This window comes from Ranitomeya variabilis, chromosome 2 (assembly GCF_051348905.1).
Source record: "Ranitomeya variabilis isolate aRanVar5 chromosome 2, aRanVar5.hap1, whole genome shotgun sequence".
Classification (NCBI taxonomy): Eukaryota; Metazoa; Chordata; class Amphibia; order Anura; family Dendrobatidae; genus Ranitomeya; species Ranitomeya variabilis.
The window spans coordinates 847,313,523-847,333,432 of NC_135233.1; the positions used below are offsets into that span (position 1 = coordinate 847,313,523).

Consider the following 19,910-nt stretch of genomic DNA (forward strand, 5'->3'; position numbering starts at 1 on the left):
GTGGTCAGCACACTGACTCAAAAATGTTAGTGTGAACATAACCTTCAAGAGCGCTGCCAGTTTAATTTTTGTTTCATAAATCCGTAGTGCACGTGAAAATAAGCAGGTTTGTAGCACATTTTTTTGGGAGATCTGCTTCTTTCTCACCCTTGACTGATTATTATTTCAAGGGTAAAATCTGTAAAATCCTTATTCAGTGAATACACACTTTGCCATTACTGGGAAGGTAGATGGCAGTGGCTGATCATAGGATACTAGGAAGGAGGGAGGAGATACAAAGACAGATATTCTGTTGTAACTTTTCTGGAAAGTTGAACTTTTTTTTTTATGCCATAGATTTAAAGTGTAAGTGCAGCAGAACGTCTGTGTCCCCCTCTAGCTCCTCTCCATAGAATCTCAAAGCACTAGCTGCCATCTCCTATCTCGGTAATATGAAGGTCTGTCTTCATCGAATACAGATTTTACCCCTGAACTTAGAGTTCAAAATCAATCCAGAAGGAGAAAGAGGCCGGTTTCTATGATGGGATAAATTACACAGTTGCCCATTTTCATGTGTAGTATAAATTAAAAAAAAAAACTAAAAGGCAGCACAGACTTCCATGGGACTTTGTTCTGTTGTAATGAATACCGCATTATTTATATAAGAAGATGCTGCTAGCTCTGATGGAGTCCCATGTACTGCTACATTACTGTGTGCACATGACATTGGGATTCCCTTATTTTTGTGATCATAATGAGTTTTATTTCCCGTAGATGGCAGTGTATTTCTGTACTGGAGTGCTCAAGGATGAAGCCTTATTCCATCACTATGCCTTGAATGTTCCTCTGTACACTCACTTCACCTCTCCCATAAGGCGCTATGCTGACATCATAGTTCACCGGCTTCTTGCTGCTGCCATAGGTGAGTTTTCTAGAATAAAGGAAACTACAATAACCTGCCTCTATTCATGCTGTCCGTTCTTATTAATCCTTACACTTATATTCTGGGTAAGACACTGTTCATATTGGTATCACTTTTTTATTTTTCATTATCTAAACATCCATGGATCCATTTTGTAATCAAACCGCCACAGAAAGAAACCATTTGAAATGTTACAGATTTATGGAGTAAAAAGTGGAGCAGATGGCAATGGTGACCAATTAGATTTCTTAGATGGGCAGCACGGTGGCGCAGTGGATAGCATTGCAGCGCTGGAGTCCTGGGTTCAAACCCCACCAAGGACAACATCTGCAAAGAGTTTGTATGTTCTCCCCGTGTTTGCATGGGTTTCCTCCGGGCACTCCGGTTTCCTCCCACATTCAAAAAGACATACTGATAGGGAATCTAGATTGTTAGCCCCATCGGGGACAGTGATGATAATGTGTGCAAAAACTGTAAAGCGCTGCGGAATATGTTAGCGCTATATAAAAATAAAGATTATTATTATTATTATTTCTCAATTCCTTTTTTAGATGCCTTTTGGAAAGTAAAAACTGCCCTTTTGGTTGGTTACCATGGGCACTCCTCCACTTTATTCTGTAAAACCTTGATATATTTCCACCTTTTTGTTTTAAAGGGAACTTGTTAGGTTCTCTGCCTCCCACCGCTGCTGTTACTAGATGGATGCAGATTTCATTAGTCTGATAAGGGGATAATTTTATTTGGATAGGTGATTGATGGGCATCTGACTGCTGGGACTTGTGCTGATCGGCAGAGCAGCATTTATTTTATCCTTGATGGGGCACTTTTATCCCTTCTATAAATAGTGTAGCTGGTCGGATGCCCTACAATCGCACCATCGTTGTATATGGGGCTGCCAAAAAAAAGCCAAGAGCTGTGTTCGGCAGCCGCAGAAGGAAAAATTGAAGCACAGATCGAGCATGTGCACTGCTGCTCTAGTCCAAAGGAAATAAAAGTTCCCCCTTCTTTCAATTAGTGTAAGTTCCCCACCGAAAAATAAGTGATCACCTATCTTGTGGAGCAAGCAAATCAGTGCAAAGCCATTCATAATCATTAGCTTGTCTAAATGCACACCTGAATATATTGTGCATACAGAACAATCACTACTACAAGTGTCCTCCATGTATACATGTACACGCCGTATGCCACTACCACTGACCTTACTGCAGAAACTGCATTGTACTGAAGATAGTCATCCTATATCTGTAGTGATTTTTCAAACCTCAAATCGTTAAAATAAGCTTTCATTAAAAAGTCTAATCATAATAAATGATCATTCTCAATATACTTTTAATGAAAGTGCAGGAATATGTTCAGTTACTAAATAGCCTGTGTCCTCATCTAGAAAAGAGACTGATGGATCCATACAGCATGCTACATAACATGTATATATTGAACCCAATTTCTGTGTTTAACTTCTGAAAGTGAAAGGGGCGACTGGCCATACATTTCTATTGGAAATTGTAGCATTGCATGGCGTCAGGCTGAGGACTTCTCATTCTTCCAAACCTCCACTGTGAAAAGTAGTTTTATGCAGATGACCCCTCCTCTGTCTAATCTGTATTCCCCTAATGGATCATATGGACATCGGCCTCCCATAGATTGTCGGAATACTTTGTGTCCTGCTGCCCTGCTGGTCAGATTATTTATCTAAATCTAGTAAAATGATGAATACCTAGCTAGTACTAGCTTACTGCACTGCTGTGCTGTTTTTGAGTTAGTCTCATATTCCGGCATAAAATTTGAATTCCGACCCTTCCTGTGCAATAATTGAAGTGCACTGTGAGAAATCGGACAGTAAGCCAAAACTGTAATTCTAGTTTACTGTCAATTGTACTTATGAGCAGGGTCATCTTATTTTGCTTTAATTATTGTTATTTTGACTTTGTTCCTTATGACTTGTGTATGAACTGTTAGGCTACTTTCAGACATAGCGCATTTTTGAGCGCTATTTTGCGGGCGCTTTTCAAAAATGCGCAATGTCATTTTCGTCTGCCGGCAAAGTGAATGAGAAATTCACTTTGCCGTTCAGACACACCGCAAAAAAACGCGGCGCTTTTGTCTGCAAACACGCCGGCGTAAAAAGAATTGACATGTCAATTCTTTACGCAGCGGCGTGTCTGCGTATCCCCCTAGGGCCCCATATTAACGTGCACACACAGCGCCTTTGTCCTGGGTGTCGGCGTCTTTGTACGGAGGGGTTGACAGACACCCAGGACCGGACGTGACGTCGGACAGGAAGAGGGAAGCCCCGCCCCCCAGTGAAGCAGCATGGAGTGTGTGAGTGTGTGTGTGTGTGTGTAGAGCGTGTGTAGCGACGCTGCAGCGATAGAGACAACGATGCCGATCGCTGCAGCGTCGCTGTTTGATCGCTGGAGAGCTGTCACACAGACCGCTCTCCAGCGACCAACGATGCCGAGGCCCCCGGGTAACCAGGGTAAACATCGGGTTGCTAAGCGCAGGGCCGCGCTTAGTAACCCGATGTTTACCCTGGTTACCAGCGTAAAAGTAAAAAAAACAAACAGTACATGCTCACCTGCGCGTCCCCCAGCCTCTGCTTCCTGACACTGACTGAGCGCCGGCCTTAACAGCACAGCGGTGACGTCACCGCTCTGCTTTCACTTTCAGTTTAGGGCCGGCGCTCAGTCACTTTGATACGTGGCACTTTGATACGTGGCACGTGGCACTGAAATATGTGGCACTGAAATATGTGGCACGTGGCACTTTGATACGTGGCACTTTGATACGTGGCACTTTGATACGTGGCACGTGGCACTTTGATACGTGGCACTGAAATATGTGGCACGTGGCACTTTGATACGTGGCACGTGGCACTTTGATACGTGGCACTGAAATACGTGGCACTGAAATACGTGATACTTAAATACGTGGCACGTGGCACTTAAATACGTGGCACGTGGCACTGAAATACGTGGCACTTAAATACGTGGCACTTAAATACGTGGCACTTAAATACGTGGCACTTAAATACGTGGCACGTGGCACTGAAATACGTGGCACTGAAATACGTGGCACTTAAATACGTGGCACTTAAATACGTGGCACGTGGCACTGAAATACGTGGCACTGAAATACGTGGCACTGAAATACGTGGCACTGAAATACGTGGCACTGAAATACGTGGCACTTAAATACGTGGCACGTGACACTTAAATACGTGGCACGTGGCACTGAAATACGTGGCACGTGGCACTGAAATACGTGGCACTGAAATACGTGGCACTGAAATACGTGGCACTGAAATACGTGGCACTGAAATACGTGGCACTGAAATACGTGGCACTTAAATACGTGGCACTTAAATACGTGGCACTTAAATACGTGGCACTTAAATACGTGGCACTTAGGCTATGTTCACATTTGCGTTGTGCGCCGCATGCGTCCTTTTTTTGATTGATTTTGGACGCAGCAAAAATGCAACTTGCTGCGTCCTCTGCGGCCGGATGCGTGCGCTGCAGTGACGCATGCGGCGCAAAACGCAAGTGCGACGCATGTCCATGCGCCCCCATGTTAAATATAGGGGCGCATGACGCATGCGGCGCCCGACGCTGCGGCGCAGACCGCAAATGTGAACGTAGACTTAAATAGCTGGATAGAGCTGGATCCGCGGGCTGTGATCTGGCCTACGCTCAGCACTCTGCGGAGCGCTGTCATTCAAAACACGTCCACTCATTTTGGTGTTTAGTCCCAAAATGAAGGATGGAAGAAGAAAAGGGTTGGACAAGGAAATGACATCATTTCTTTTTTTTTTCCCCCACTGCAGTTAAAGCTTTATTTGTGTCAAACACAGACAATCTGCAGAGAAAACTGCATAAAAAACCGCACTAAAAACCGCATCAAAAACGCACCAAAAACGCACCTGCGTTTTCTGCCAAGAGCTGCGGTTTTTGTCCTGAAAAAAAAGGATTGAAATCAGGATCGTGTGAACATACCCTTACCGTACAGGGTTACGAGGGGGGGCGTCTGACTGACGCCTGCCCTAGTAACCTGGGGTTAGTGACAGTGGGGTTAGTAAACCCCAGCTGATGTCTGTTCCGCTTGCTGAGGCGTCTTTGGCTCAAGGCCATTGCAGCTGGCAGAATCGACATGATGTTAACTCCAGTGTGTATTGTATTCTGAGTCATAAAGACAGGAAATGACCTCAATGACTCTTTTTTTTTTTTCCCCTTTTTTTTTTTTTCAAACAAACTTTATTTTCAGTACACAATGCTGAAAAAAACGCAGCTGCAAAAAACGCAGCAAAAAACGCTGTGTGTGAAAGCAGCTGCGTTTTTTGCCTGCGTAAAAAAACGCAGGTAAAGCAGCAGCAAAATACGCGCGCGTAAAAATACGCAGCAAATATGCTGTGTGTGAAAGTAGCCTTAAACTGTAAAACGCTGCGGAATATGTTCGCGCTATATAAAAAAAATTTTTTCTTATGCTAGTCTAAATATCCTTGTTGGTTGACAGCACAATCCCTCTTATAAACAGGATGTGCTGCAGAGTTACGGTCTTTTATCCCCATACAGTTGTACGTTCATTTGCATGCAGCAATGATTGGCGTTTATTGTACTTGCATATATCATCACAGTGCTGACTATTTATGAGCAGATTATCTGCCCACGATGAAGGAACCTTCAGTCCTGAGCTGCATTCAAAGTACTGACATAGCACAGAAATTTGTTGCTGGCTCATTGTCTGCAGAGTTACTTGTTTTGTCGTTGTTTTGTCTACATGTAAACCAGCGGTTTTCGTCAGTTTACTGTGATAATGCTACATTGAGGTCTTAAAACCTGTCAACAGACTCCCTTTAATGATTACTTTCATACCTTTGTAAGTCCACGTCTCCATTGTTCCATAATCCATCCGCAAATTCTGTAAATTAACTCTCAAGTGCAAGGGCTTGGTCTGGACTTTTCTCCTCCGCGCTCTGGACTCTTGTCAATGCTTGACAGATCGCTCTTCTCCGTGACCTGCTCGCCCCTGGCCAACATCTCGCGCAAGTGCCATCATTTTTAAGGTGACTCAAACGCGCAGTAACATTCTGATGTCATTGTGAGCACCAGAATATCCATCTGCTCATGCACCGTCCCTGAAAATGACAGCGCCTGCATGAGATGTCAGCCGGTGGTCACAGAAAAGTGACCTGTCAATCACTGGCAGGAAGTCGGTGCCGGGAAAGAGGCCAAAGATCTGGAAGTGTAGTCCAAGTCCCTGCTCTTGCAATCTCAATTGCATAAGAGTGGCTTCCAAGACACTGGAGACACAGATTTGTAATATAAAGGTATAGAAGTCTAAAAACCCGCTGACAGGTTCCCTTTAAGAGGGCAAATCTGCAGCGAAAATCAATATCAGAATTGACACGCTACAAATGGTATCATTTAAACCACAGGTCAAATTATGCGTGGAACAATTTTATAGGTTGTGGATGAGACTTATTTCCTTAAGATTTTCATCTGGGACCCCCCCGACGATTCTGAGAAATGTAATCTGAAGTTTTCCTTCCAGATTAGTGGTGGTCACCTCTCCATTCATTGTCTTTAAGACTGCTATACAAAGCGGAGGACAATTCTTTGCTTTCTTCAGCAATCCTCTGGTTATTTATGAGAGAACCTTTATTTTATTTAACTTTTTTTTTTTTAGGGCGCGGACCACCACTGAAATTAATGCAACAGGCAATACAGAATCAGGCCGACCATTGTAATGACCGCAAAACTGCATCTAAGAGGGTACAGGAACTAAGTGCGGATCTCTTTTTCTCTGTATTTGTAAAGGTGAGACTCAAACTACATTTTAATATAACATATCAGCAAGTCGTCACTGGACAAGATATTTCCTGGTGGCAAAATACACGTTTTCTTTTGAAAATATTTCTCAAAATTTTCCCGTTACCATTTAAAACCAAAGTAAAATAAAAAGAAAACCTCAATATATTTAACATATATATATATATATATCTTGTGATTTTTCTGCAGGAGAGTGGTCCATTGGAGTCAGAAGCCATGGTTATGGGGGTCTTAAATGAAGCATTTGATGTCTTGGTCCTGAGATATGGCGTTCAGAAGCGGATTTATTGTAATGTAAGCTGGTGGAGCAATAATGGAATATAAGTCGTAGATCATATATTACAGTTTGTGCTGCTAGTGATGGATGACTCCTAATTGACTGGTCTTGTGTGTCTTATTTAGGCTCTACCTCTCCAGAGCTCACATTTCCAGCAAGTGGGCAAAAAGCCTGAGTTGACGCTTGTGTGGAGTCCAGAACAAGATGGACATGGACCTGTGAAGCAGGTAAGCAGGACAGAATGCAATTATTAGTTCATCCAGATAATCGGACTCACTAGTTAGTGAAATTCAGTTATGACAATAAAAATTGTTTTCCACAAAACACCGTACTTTTCAGACTATAAGATGCTGGGGTCTTATAGTCTGAAAAATACGGTGATTGGTGGAAAACAATTGTTATTGTCATAACTGAATTTCACTAACTAGTGAAATTCACTGGCAAAAAATAAATACAAAAATTTGTAAGATGGGGGTCCATCTTATTGTTCGAATTTAAGGTATCTAACCTGAGGGCCGGCTGTTTTAGAGCGGGGTCACAGGAGGTATGGTCCCTTCCTCAGGAAGCCGGCGGCGGCAGAAGTGGGGCAATGCTGCAGTCCTGGGGTATCCCAGCGGTGCGATGCTGTGGGTCCTGTGTCGGCGGTGAGCAGAGTACTTTGCATGTAGCAGGGTCCCTTCCTCAGGATATCGGCGGCACAAATGTGGTGATGCTGCGACCCGGTGTCCACGGTGAGTAGAGCCGAGTGCATCATTGGTTTCTCGGCTGCCATTTTCCTGAAGCCAAGGGCCATTGAGATCTGAAGCCCACAGCCTCAGGAAAATGGAGCACAAGAGGTAAGGCGAGATCTCAATCCACTCTCCGCCTCTGGCGGCCCACGGCTTCATGAAGATGGCAGCAGGGAAACCAATGATGCACTCCGCACTGCTCACCACAGACAGCGAGCTTCAGCATCGCCACACTTATGCTGCTGTAGGTTCCCTGAGGAATGGACGCTGCTACACCACTGATGCATCTTCCCCCCATTTAGCCTGCTTTTGGACTATAAGACGCACCCCCCCCCATTTTCCTCCCAAATTTTTTTTTGGGAAAAGTGCCTCTTATAGTCTGAAAAATACGGTATGCTATGGAAGCAGCTTCAGATAGTTTGTACAGCCTTGCTTCATTTTGGAGCAGGAACAGATAATGAGTGATTAGATTTGTATGTCTGAGTTTCTTAGTTTTAAGGCTGAAGGTAGATACAGGTCCATCAAGTTCAACCTACAACCGAACATATTGATCCAGAGGAAGGCAAAACCTCATAAGGCAAATGCTTATTTACCAAAGTCAGGGAAAAAGTCCTTCCTGACGCCACATGTGGCAATCAGACTATTTCCCTGGGTCAACATCCCATCAACAGAATCTGGTACTCATAGCCTGTAATATTATATTTTTTGAAAAAGGCTTCCAGGCCCCTCCCTCCATGTACTTTTTTTGTGTGTGAAACAACCATTACATCACACTGTGGCAGAGTTCCATAGTATCGCTGTTCTTACTGTAAAGAATCTACATCTGTGATAAATAGGGATGAGCGAATAGCTTCAGATAACTCCTTATCCAAATAGCTATAGCGCTTACTGAATAGCTGCATCGGTAACCCGGATTCCTGGGGCTCTCCCGCTAATCAGCTGTTCGCTGATAGCCTGTGTGTTAGGCTCTCCGTGCCTGTGTGCTGTGACTGTCACACAGCCGCTATACATGCAGCTGCGGCGCTGAACATCTGATCGGGAGCGCTCCAGGTTCCTGATGCAGCCATTTGGAGTTATCCAAAGCTTTTCGCTCTTCCCTAGTTATAACCTGTCTTGGTACTACATTCCAGCTATTCCCTTGATGAGCTTGGTAGCTTTTCTGTGCACCCACTGTAATTCAGCTATTCCTTGGGTTGTTAGAAATTTTGGGATGTAGAAAAACTGAGTATCTCAATTTTGTTTTCTAGATTATAAACAGGGCTATGCTCTGTAGCAGAATCCATGTAAATGTGTGTTTTAAAACCTTGCTCTTTCTCTGCACAACTATAAAACGGGGCAAAATAAAGATTTGACAATTACAATTTCCATAGTGGTATTTAGTGAGCCTTTGGTCCAGAAAGCTAATTATTAGCTTATCTCGTTGGCCTTTGCCTGATTTCTATAATACATGTGGTGCTAAAGGGCATCCCCGATAGTGTGCTCAGTAGAGGAGCGGTGCACGTGTTGTTTTTTTATGGTTACAGTACTGGGAGTCGTGTCTTGATTAGATGTATTCGATATGGCTGCTATTATTAACCCATTTCTAGAACAACGGTGTATACTAACAATAGTCTTGGAGATGTCTGATAGACTGAACTTCAAGAAAAGGCATGCAAGACTACTAAAGAGTGTCACGAACAAAAAGACATCGCCTGGATTAACAAGGTCTGCGTCAGGACAATCTGATGATAAATGGTACAATGATGGAATCTGATGATAAATGGAACACTGGAACAAGACCAAAACAAAACTGTATCTGATGAATTGCTACTATAATAGCAGACCAAAAAAGAGAGGATATATGAAGCATAAGAGGAAACTCTGGTTGGATACAAGACCTGCCTTTCCACTGACTGAGAAACAACTAGTTTCAGTGTCATAAATAGAGCGCTACTATTACAACTTGAGATGCATCAACTGCAGATCCACACCACAGGAAGACCTAGAAGAACAACAGATGCAACCCCTGAAAATCCTGGAACTAGAGAGCACTGCAGCTGATCTGAAAACAGAAGATCTTAGGGTGGTTTTACATTTGCGTCTCTGTGCGCAGCGTATCATCACAGATCGTCATGCGTACCTATCTTTAACATGGCATACGCAGGGACGTGCGTTTGCATCAGTTCGCATGCGTCGTTTCTCGGTGTGCGGCGGGGTCCAGCGAATGCAACATGTTGCATTTTTGGAAGCGTCAAAAATCCGTCAAATATGTGCAGGCATGCGGATGAGTGCGTTTAAAAAATGCATTACGGTCTATGAGAACGCATGCGTGCGCATGTCCTTGCGTTCGATGCGCTTGTGTACTTTGGACTGCGCATGTCCAGGAACTGATTGAGACACGCCCTCCTGTAAATATCGAACGCATGCTCATAAACGCAAACGCAGGCAAAAACCGCATCCACACGCAGCGTTTTTTGCACTCCTGCATAAGAATGCTTTTGCACTAGTTTTTGCATGCGTTTGCGCATGCAGATGATGCGCTGCGCACATATGCGCAAATGTGAACTTACCCTTAGATTAACTAAACCCCATCAATATCAGAGATCGACTGCCAAGGCGCAAAGAAACACCACCAGAGACAGTATACTAGAAGATGCCAATAGAGCACTTACCACCACCATAACTCAAACTCATAAACTGATCTATGCTACTGCCTCATCAATCATGGGATTACTTGGCTATACAACCAGTAAGAACAACAAAAGTAAGTCCCCCCCCCCCTTGGAAAAGACTGGGGACAAAGGTCAAGGTGACTAACAGAAATGCAAAAGGGGGGTGTAAAGATCAAGAATAAAACCAAGCTGGATAAGTACAAAGGCCCTAGAGACTATTACACAAAAGCTCACAGCACTTGCTGCAAGACTAGGGAGATACACTAGAGAAGCTGAGGCCAAGAAGATAAATTCCCTGTTATTCAAACAGCGGTATATGAACGCACGACAAAGCAGATGAACCACCTGCTAGAAGCAGAGCACCACCCAGCTTGGCTAACACAAGAAAGAACAGTGCTGATCATGAAGGAACCGCTCCATCCGACTACCGCCCAATATCTTGCCTTAAAACAACATGGAAACTCTTGTCAGGCATCATAGCCATTAAGCTACAGAATATGAACCAGTACATGAATCCAGCTCAGAAAGGCTCCTAGTAGATAGAGCATTCGCTCAAGATCCAGACAGAGCAATATCTGCACAGCCTGGATTGACTACAGGAAAGTGTATTACTCAATGCCACACACATGGAGCTGTGAATGCTTGGCTCTATAATGTAAACAGGAAATTAAGAATCTTCCTCAAAAACTCAATGGGGCTATTGAGTACAACATTGGAAGTCAGCTCAAGACGACTAGCACAAGTGACCATCAAATGCGGCATATACCAAGGTGATGTACTGTCTCCATTGCTGATCAGCATAGACTTGAATCCACTCAGTCAGATAAGTAGTCTGGCTATGGATACAAGTTCAGGAGTGGAAGTACTGTTAGCCACCTCTTCAACATGGATGGCATCCAGCTGTATGTGAAAAACAAACGAGACATCAATTTTACTGATCTACCTGACAAGGATCTACAGTGAAAACATCGGGATGTCCTTCAGACTGGAGAAGTGCGGCCGGTTGGTAATAGAGAGGCAAGGTAGTCAAGACTGATGGAGTGGAATTACCAGCAGGGCATATAGCAGATGTGCAGACATGCTACATGTATCTCTGCATCACACAGGGATACAGTAACAATGATGACGAGGGAAGGAAAGCAGCAATATCCAAATAAAATCAAAGTGTAAGACAGGTCCTGAAAAGCCAGCTCAATGGGAATAATAAAATCCGCGCCATCAAGACATATGCTGTGCCAGTTATCAGATACCCTGCTGGCATAGTGTGCTGGCCAAAAGAAGAGATGGAAGCTGCAGATGCGAAGACAAGAATGCTCCTCGCAATGCCTGGAGGTCTCCACCCTAAAGGTACCGTCTCACAGTGGCACTTTGGTCGCTACGATGGCACGATCCGTGACGCTCCAGCGTCGCTCCATTATCACTCCAGCGTCGTAGACTGCGGTCACACTTCGCAATGCACGGTGCTGGAGCGATAATTTCATGACGTATTTGCGATGTAGAAGCCGTTGGTTACTGTGCGCACATCGTATACAATATCGTGCACACCTTTGTTACACGATGCGATCATGCCACCACAGCGGGACACTTGACGACGAAAGAAAGTTTCAAACGATCTGCTACGACGTACGATTCTCAGCGGGGTCCATGATCGCAGTAGCGTGTCGGACACAGTGAGATCGTAAGTATATCGCTGGAACGTCACGGATCGTGCCGTCGTAGCGACCAAAGTGCCACTGTGAGACGGTACCCTAAGTCTAACACTCAAAGATTGTATACCAACAGAAAGGAGGGTGGGCCAGGCTTGATAAGCATCCAAGCCACCATCACGGATGAAACAAGGAATATCCAGGAATACATCAGAAAAATGGCACAAAAAGAGGAGATGCTGAGAGAAAGACTAAGGCAACACAACAGATCTGAAAGGAAGAACAGGAACGTGAAGCGCCATGGCAAAACAAGCCGCTGCATGGGATGTACCATCGACAAATAATGGAGGTGGCTGTCATGAAGAAATATACCAATGGCTGGAGAAAGCTGGACTCTTGAGACAGCACTGCGAGGCACTAATCATAGCGACACAAGAGCAAGCACTAAGTACCTGATCCATAGAAGCAGGAATCTACCACACAAGACAAGACCCAAGGTGCAGACTATGCAAAGAAACCTCAGAAAACGGTCTAATACATAGTGGCAGGATGGAAAATGGAAGCAGGAGCAGCATATACTGAGCGCCTTAATCAAGTAGCAGGGATTGTATACAGGAACATCTGGACAGCATATGGGCTAAGTCCCCCTAAGTCCAGGTGGGGGACCCCAGAAAAAGTGGTGGAGAATGAAAAGGCTAAAATCCTGTGGGACTTCAAGATCCAGATGAATAAGCAGGTGTTGGCTAACCAACCAGACATTGTGATAGTAGACAAGGATCAGAAGACTGCAATGATAATAGATGTGGCAGTGTCAAGTGACAGCAACATCAGAAAGAAAAAATTTGAGAAATACCAGGGCCTCAAAGGAGAACTGGAGAAGACGTGGAAGGTGAAGGCAACAGTGATTCCAGTGGTGATAGGAGCACATGGAGCAGTGACTCCTAAGTTGGGAAAATGGCTACCACAGATCTCAGGAGCAACATCTGAACTCTGTCCAGAAAAGTGCAATGCTGGGAACAACTAAGATCCTGTGCAGGAGCCTCGAACTCCCAGGCCTCTGGTAGAGGACCCCAGAATGAGAGAGGACAAAAATAGACTTCTGTGAAACCTTCTATTTTAAAAGCCAATATGTGCTCCAACTTTTCAATATATTTTGTTAGGGATGCCTTTAAACCCTACATGTATTTATTGCTGTGAATCTGCTGCACCCACATAGCTGCCAATACACATACACATCGCTGCCATTCTCTCTGCATGGAGGCCATAGATCTTTTGTTGGAGCATGCATAATATAACAAACACATTTATTGCTTAGTCATATGGGCACTTTCTGAAAATAACTTAGAATTTTTTTAAAGGTGATGTGTGTCGTGTTCCATGGAACGTCACTTTTGGCGCCAATTGTCACACATTTTTCGCCATCCAGTTTTTGTCTAGTTTATTCCTATTTCCATCATGAATATAATTTTTCTTGATGTAGTTGTGGAGAGAAGGTAATGATGTGAGCTCTGAGTATAGTTGTAGAAGTGCAGAATGCCGCTACTACATACATAAATATTAGGCTATGACACAATACTAACTGGAAAACCATTTTCTATCCTTCCGCAGGTAATTAGCATCTTCACGTTATTAGAGGTGGTTCTGAAGTCAGATAATGTGCCTTTGAAGTACACGGCAGTGCTAAAAAGACCTGGAGCTGCAAACTGAGATCTGGACCCTTCGGAGCACCGGGTTTTCCCACGTCTCATGAAATGCTTATTTTATCTTCAGTGCAATATCCAAAGCAAGGAATTGGCTGAGTTATACTGATTGTGCGGTGATGTGCTACACACTGGCCATACAGTGTACAATATGATGTTTTTATTCATTCTTTTGTCTTTTTATTTAGCATTTTAATTGCCCCGTTTCTTTATATTTCTTTGTGGATTAGAGGATGAACATGGCATAGAGGCTTTCTTGTCTTCATTAAAGGCATAGGTACATTTTTACTATTTTTGCTTCCAGTGCATCTAAATGTAAGTTTGCATATGGACTTAAATACTTAAATATCTCCTATCCTTTTGTTTCTGCCGTTTGTGACCTGTCTGATCCAGTTTTCATACTGGCATCGATCTGGACACGTTACTGTCAAGTAGGAGATAATTGAATTAGACTAAATTTGTAGGATCAAATTATATGGGGTTCGTTTAGTCTTTTACCATGAAGAAACAGTTTTCATAAGAGTTTTAGCAGCTTAAAAATCCCAAACATAAACAAAACAGTGACATTTTATTATGACACTGCCACGTTTTTTAGATTCACTGGAGCAATAAGAATAGATTGTGCACCGATCCTTTAAGATTTATTTTTGTTTGAAGATGGTAAAACCTTTCCTATGTCATATTCATGGAATATACATTAAAAAAAGTGACTTGGAAATTCATTTTTACACTTTTTAACAAAATATTTATATTTTATTTGTTCTTGGGTTATTTCTATCTTTTAGCAAAATGTTTACAACTTTTGATGGATTTTATTTTGCACTATTAATTTACTTTGTGATAGATGTGAATATACCCAACTATTGCCAGAGATGGATGGATTAGACATGAGCTGGAGTTTTGTGTCCTTTTAATTTCTTTTATTAAATTATTAGTTGCGGTCTCATAATTGCACAGGTTATCTCTGTCACCCGACTACTTGTGTATTACCGTACTCGTGGTCTACCTTCTGCATACTGTACATGCTGTAAGGAGCTTCTTATTCCCATCTTTTGTGTTCGACAGTATTGTATAAGTCTAGACTTGTATTTTCCTGATTTCTGTAATCCACAATTAAATAAAATGATCTGCTGTCTTGTCTTAAGGTCTCGATCTCTGTGAAGGATGTCTCCGCCGGATAATACAATGTAGAACACCCAATTTGAACTACATTTATGTTACTACTACTTCCATATTAGAAATATGGGTAATAGACATAAAACCATTTATTATACTGTAACATTGATCCATTTCAACTTCCTGTGCAGGAACTGTAATGAGAAAATGTCTGTAATTTTAATAAGACAAATGCATCCTAATAGTGGGTGGACTGTGTATCTGACATTTTCAGTCCCAGTTAAGAACACTGTGCGAAAAAAAAATTCTAATTTGTCCCTTTTTTTTTTCTGACGTTAAATTGACGACATTCTTCCAAATAGGAGGCCCTCTTGTTTTGATGTAGTTATGATTTTTTTTTAAATATAAATCAGAGATATTCATCTGGAAATACTCTCAACATGTACCTCATATGTACAGTTGTGCTCAAAAGTTTACATACCCAGGCAGAATTTTTGCTTTCTTGGCCATTTTTCAGAGAATATGAATGATAACACCAAAACTTTTTTTCCACTCATGGTTAGTGGTTGGGTGAAGCCTTTTCTTGTCAAACGACTCTGTTTTCTCTTTTTAAATAATGAAAACCCAAAACATCCAAATGACCCTGATCAAAAGTTCACATATCCCATTTCTTAATACGTGTATTGCCCCCTCTAACATCACTGACCGCTTGAAGTCAGTTTGTGGTAGTTGTGGATGAGGTTCTTTATTTTCTCAGATGGTAAAGCTGCCCACTTTTCTTGGCAAAAAGCCTCCAGCTCCTGTAAATTCCTGGGCTGTCTAGCATGAAGTGCGCACTTGAGATCTCACCAGAGTGGCTCAATTATATTGAGGTCAGGAGACCGAGACAGCCACTCCAAAACCTTCACTTTGTTCTGCTGTAGCCAATGACAGGTCGACTTGGCCTTGTGTTTTGGATCATTGTCATGTTGGAATGTCCAAGTATGTCCAATGCGCAGCTACCGGGCTGATGATTGCAAACTTGCCTCCAGTATTTGCTGATAATGTGCTGCATTAATTTTTCCTTCAACTTTGACAGTTTCCTGTGCCTTTGTACCTCACTCATGCCCAAACCTTCAACGATCCACCTCCGTGCTTTACAGTAGGAATGATGTTCCTTTCATCATAGGCCTAGTTGACCTCTCTCCAAATGTAATGTTTTATGGTTGTGGTCAAAAAGTTGTTTTGGTCTCGTCACTCCAAATTACCTTGTTCCAGAAGTTTTGAGGCTTGTCTCTGTGCTGTTTTGAGTATTGTAGGCGAGATACTTTGTGGCATTTGCGCACTAATGGCTTTCTTCTGGCGACTCGATCATGCAGCCCATTTATTTTTTCAAGTTCTTCCTTATTGTGCCTCTTGAAACAGCCACAATGCTAATTTTCAGAGAGTCCAGTATTTCAGCTGATGTTATTTGTGGGTTTTTATTTGCATCCTGAGCAATTTTCTTGGCAGTTGTGGACAAAATTTGTGTTGGTCTACCTGACCGTGGTTTTGTTTTTTCATTACCCCTGATATTCAATTTGTTAATCACAGTTTGAACGCTGCTGAGTGGCATTATCAATTCCTTGGATATATTTTTGTAGCCATTTCCTGTTTTATACAGTTCAACTAACTATTCACGTAGATCCGTGGACAATTCTTTTGCTTTCTCCATGACTTACAATCCAGAAATGTCAGTGACTGGATGAAAGATGCAAGAGTCTGTCTAGATCCCAGAAATTTAACTCATCATTTGTGCACACACACTGATTACAAGTAAATAGGTCACAGGTGAGGATATTTCTTTTATTAGCCATTCAAACCCATTAGTGTCAACTTCTGTGCATGTTATAAGGTCAAAATCACCAGGGTATGTGAACTTTTGATCAGGGTCATTTGGATGTTTTGGGCTGTCATTATGATTTAAAAAGAGAAAACACAGTAATTTGACAATAAATGGCTTCACCCAACCACTAACCATGAGTGGAGAAAAGGTTTCGGTGTTATCATTCATAGTCTCTGAAAAAAGGCCATAAATTCTGCTGGGGTATGTTAACTTTCGAGCACAACTGTATGTGTGTAAAGAAATCCTTAGATCCAGGCATGTCTGAAATAGATGAAATGTTAATTACTGACCACCTCAGGGGATCAAAGTGGTTTATACCATTAAAGCAAACCTGTCAGCAGGACTGTGCATGGTAAACTACAGACAGTGTCAGGTTGGCGCTGTTATACTGATTACAATGATATCTTGGGTGATGAAATCCGACTTGTGGTTGTTAAATTTTTATTTGTAGTATTCAGTTAATAAGTTTCTCATGCTCTGCAGCAGCCTGTGGGCTTTGTGGGGCTCTGATTACATATTTATATGTATGGCTGTAGCATGATTCATCGAAGGGACATACACCACGTGCATCAGGTAATCATAAGAGGACTTTATTTAACATCACAGTGTTAACTTCTATACTTTTACTACGTCACTCAATCAATATTATAGATGGCTGTGGCTATTTAACATCTCATAAATTCTTTGGCACATGCACTTTTTCCACATTACAGTCCTCCCTCCTGATATCTGCACATATCTACTATTCTTTTTGATTGCCGTACCTTTTATATTGAGATACCAGTCATAGCAATATTCTGACATATTCACACCATCAATGGTCATTTGGCATAAGAGCACTTTATTTTCAATTTTACTTATTTTACTTTGTGTAGCATCAATTATACTGCTTTTTGTAATATACCGTAACTTGCAATCCTCTTTGTCCCTTGTGGTGTGTCCTTTTTCTGGTATCCTTTCCCCACCTCTACCTCACTTGCCGTTATATATTATAATTAATAAAAATATTTATTTCACCATAATAATGGACTGTTATAGTTTGTGCTGTCCTTTCCTTTAGATGACTGTTAGCAGAGCACCACATAAAGACCCACCCCCTCCCCCTCAACAGGCCGCCCCGAAGCACGAGAATCTCCTTAAACTTTATTTTCAGTCAAACAACCACCACAAGATTGATTTCATCAACCAAGGTATCATTTTAATCAGTATAATAGCGCCAACCTGGCACTGTAGGTTTCTCAGCACAATCCTGCTGACAGGTTCCCTTTAAAAGGGAAGGCAGAAGATACCATGATCACTAAGGTGGTCCTCCCAGGGTGAGGCTCATCCATTGCACTTCGAGTGTGCGCTAACCCCTGTGATTTCCCCAAATGCGGGAAACTCGACTGCATCATTTGTGGTAGTGGGGGACAGCGCTTGCGCTTTCCCCTGATTAAAATAGAAAAGGCAGGCTGCATGGCGAAGTGCTTGAGTTTATACATATGGTTAATAGGTGTGCCACATTTTTTCCATATACTATATAAATGAATAATACTGTGTGTAAATGTATACAGTGGCATGTAAAAGTTTGGGCACCCCTGATCAAAATTACTGTTATTGTGAACAGTTAACCAAGTTGAAGATGAAATTATCTCTAAAGTTAAAGATGACACCTTTACTTTGTATATAGGCAAAAAAATAAATATATTGTGATTTTTTTTTTGATTTTTTTTTTATTTTTTTTTTTTCATTTTAAAAACTACAAAAAGGAAAATGGGCTGTTGCAAAAGTTTGGCACCGTTGCAGATGTGTGTTCTGATAACTTTGACAAAGGTTTTCAGACCTTAAAGGAACCTCTCACCCCCAAAATCGAATGTGAGCTAAGCCCACCAGCATCAGGGACTTATCTACAGCATTCTGGAATGCTGTAGATAAGCCCCCGATGTATCCTGAAAGATGAGAAAAAGAGGTTAGATTATACTCACCCAGGGGCGGTCCCGCTGCGGTGGGCGTCGTGGTCCAGTCCAGGGCCTCCCATCTTGTTACGATGACGTCCTCTTCTTGTCTTCACACTCCGGCTCCTGCGCACTTCAGTACTTTGCTCTGCCCTCAGCAGGGCAGACAAAGTACGCCGGAGCCGCAGCGTGAAGACAAGAAGAGGATGTCATCGTAAGAAGATGGGAGGCCCCGGACTGCAGCGGGACTGCCCCCGAGTGAGTATAATATAACCTCTTTTTCTCATCTTTCAGGATACATCGAGGGCTTATCTACAGCATTCCAGAATGCTGTAGATAAGCCCCTGATGCTGGTGAGTTTAGCTCACCTTCGATTTTGGGGGTGACCGGTTCCCTTTAATTAACCTGTAGGATTATTATTAGCAAGCCATAAACCTGTTCGGATAGGCAGGTAATGCAAATTTCTCAGCTTTATAAAAAGTCAGCCTCCTCTAACATTGTGCCAAAAACCGCAGCCATGGGTTCTTCTAAGCAGCTGCGTAACACTATGAAAATGATAGAGTCCCACAAAGCAGGAGAATGCTAAAAGATGAGTCTTTTCAAGTTGCCCTTTACTCAGTTTGAAATGTAATTAGGAAATGGCAATTAACAGGAACAGTGAATGTCAAGATATATATAATTATATATATATTTTTTTAATATGACAACATGCTATGTATGTACATGGCTCAAAAAAATAAAGGAAACACTAAAATACCACTGGATGAAATATTCCATTTGCAAATCTTCATTAAATAGTGGAATGTGTTGAGAACAATAAAACATAAAAATGATCAATGTAAAGCAACATTAATATCCTCTTGAGGCCTGCATTTGGAATGATACTCAAAATGGAAAATCAAATTTCAGGCTCAAGACAAGTGACACGTGCCCGTATGACCTCCGTACAATGACTGGGCATGCTCCTGATGAGGTGGATCTTCTCCCAAATATGGATTAAAGCATCAGTTAACTCCTGGACATTCTGTAATACAACAAGGCATTGGTGGATGGAATGAGACATGATGTTCCAAATGTGCTCGATTGGATTCAGGTTTGAGGAACGGGCGGGCCAGTCCATAGCATCCATGCCTTCATCACGCAGGAGATTCTAACACACTTCAGCCACATGAGGGCTAGCATTGCCATGCATCAGAAGGAACCCAGGGGCCACTGCACCTGCAAATGGTCTCACAATGGGTCTGAAGATCTCATCCCGGTACCTAATG

At 42.4% G+C, this 19,910-nt stretch overlaps 1 protein-coding gene and 1 pseudogene across 3 annotated transcripts in view; both read left to right on the plus strand.

The window, feature by feature from the left end:
• The window catches only part of DIS3L2 (DIS3 like 3'-5' exoribonuclease 2), a 445,122-nt gene extending 430,254 nt beyond the window's left edge, over positions 1-14,868 (plus strand). For all 3 annotated transcript variants that reach the window (XM_077290198.1, XM_077290196.1, XM_077290197.1), the window contains 5 exons: positions 754-901; positions 6,584-6,714; positions 6,916-7,020; positions 7,129-7,230; positions 13,637-14,868. In XM_077290198.1, the coding sequence (XP_077146313.1) occupies positions 754-901; positions 6,584-6,714; positions 6,916-7,020; positions 7,129-7,230; positions 13,637-13,735 (585 nt within the window). In that variant the 3' untranslated portion in view covers positions 13,736-14,868. The remainder of the gene's footprint in view (positions 1-753; positions 902-6,583; positions 6,715-6,915; positions 7,021-7,128; positions 7,231-13,636) is intronic.
• A 3,117-nt stretch (positions 14,869-17,985) lies between these two features.
• LOC143810566 (U1 spliceosomal RNA) lies at positions 17,986-18,139 on the plus strand (annotated as a pseudogene).
• Positions 18,140-19,910: the final 1,771 nt, after the last annotated feature.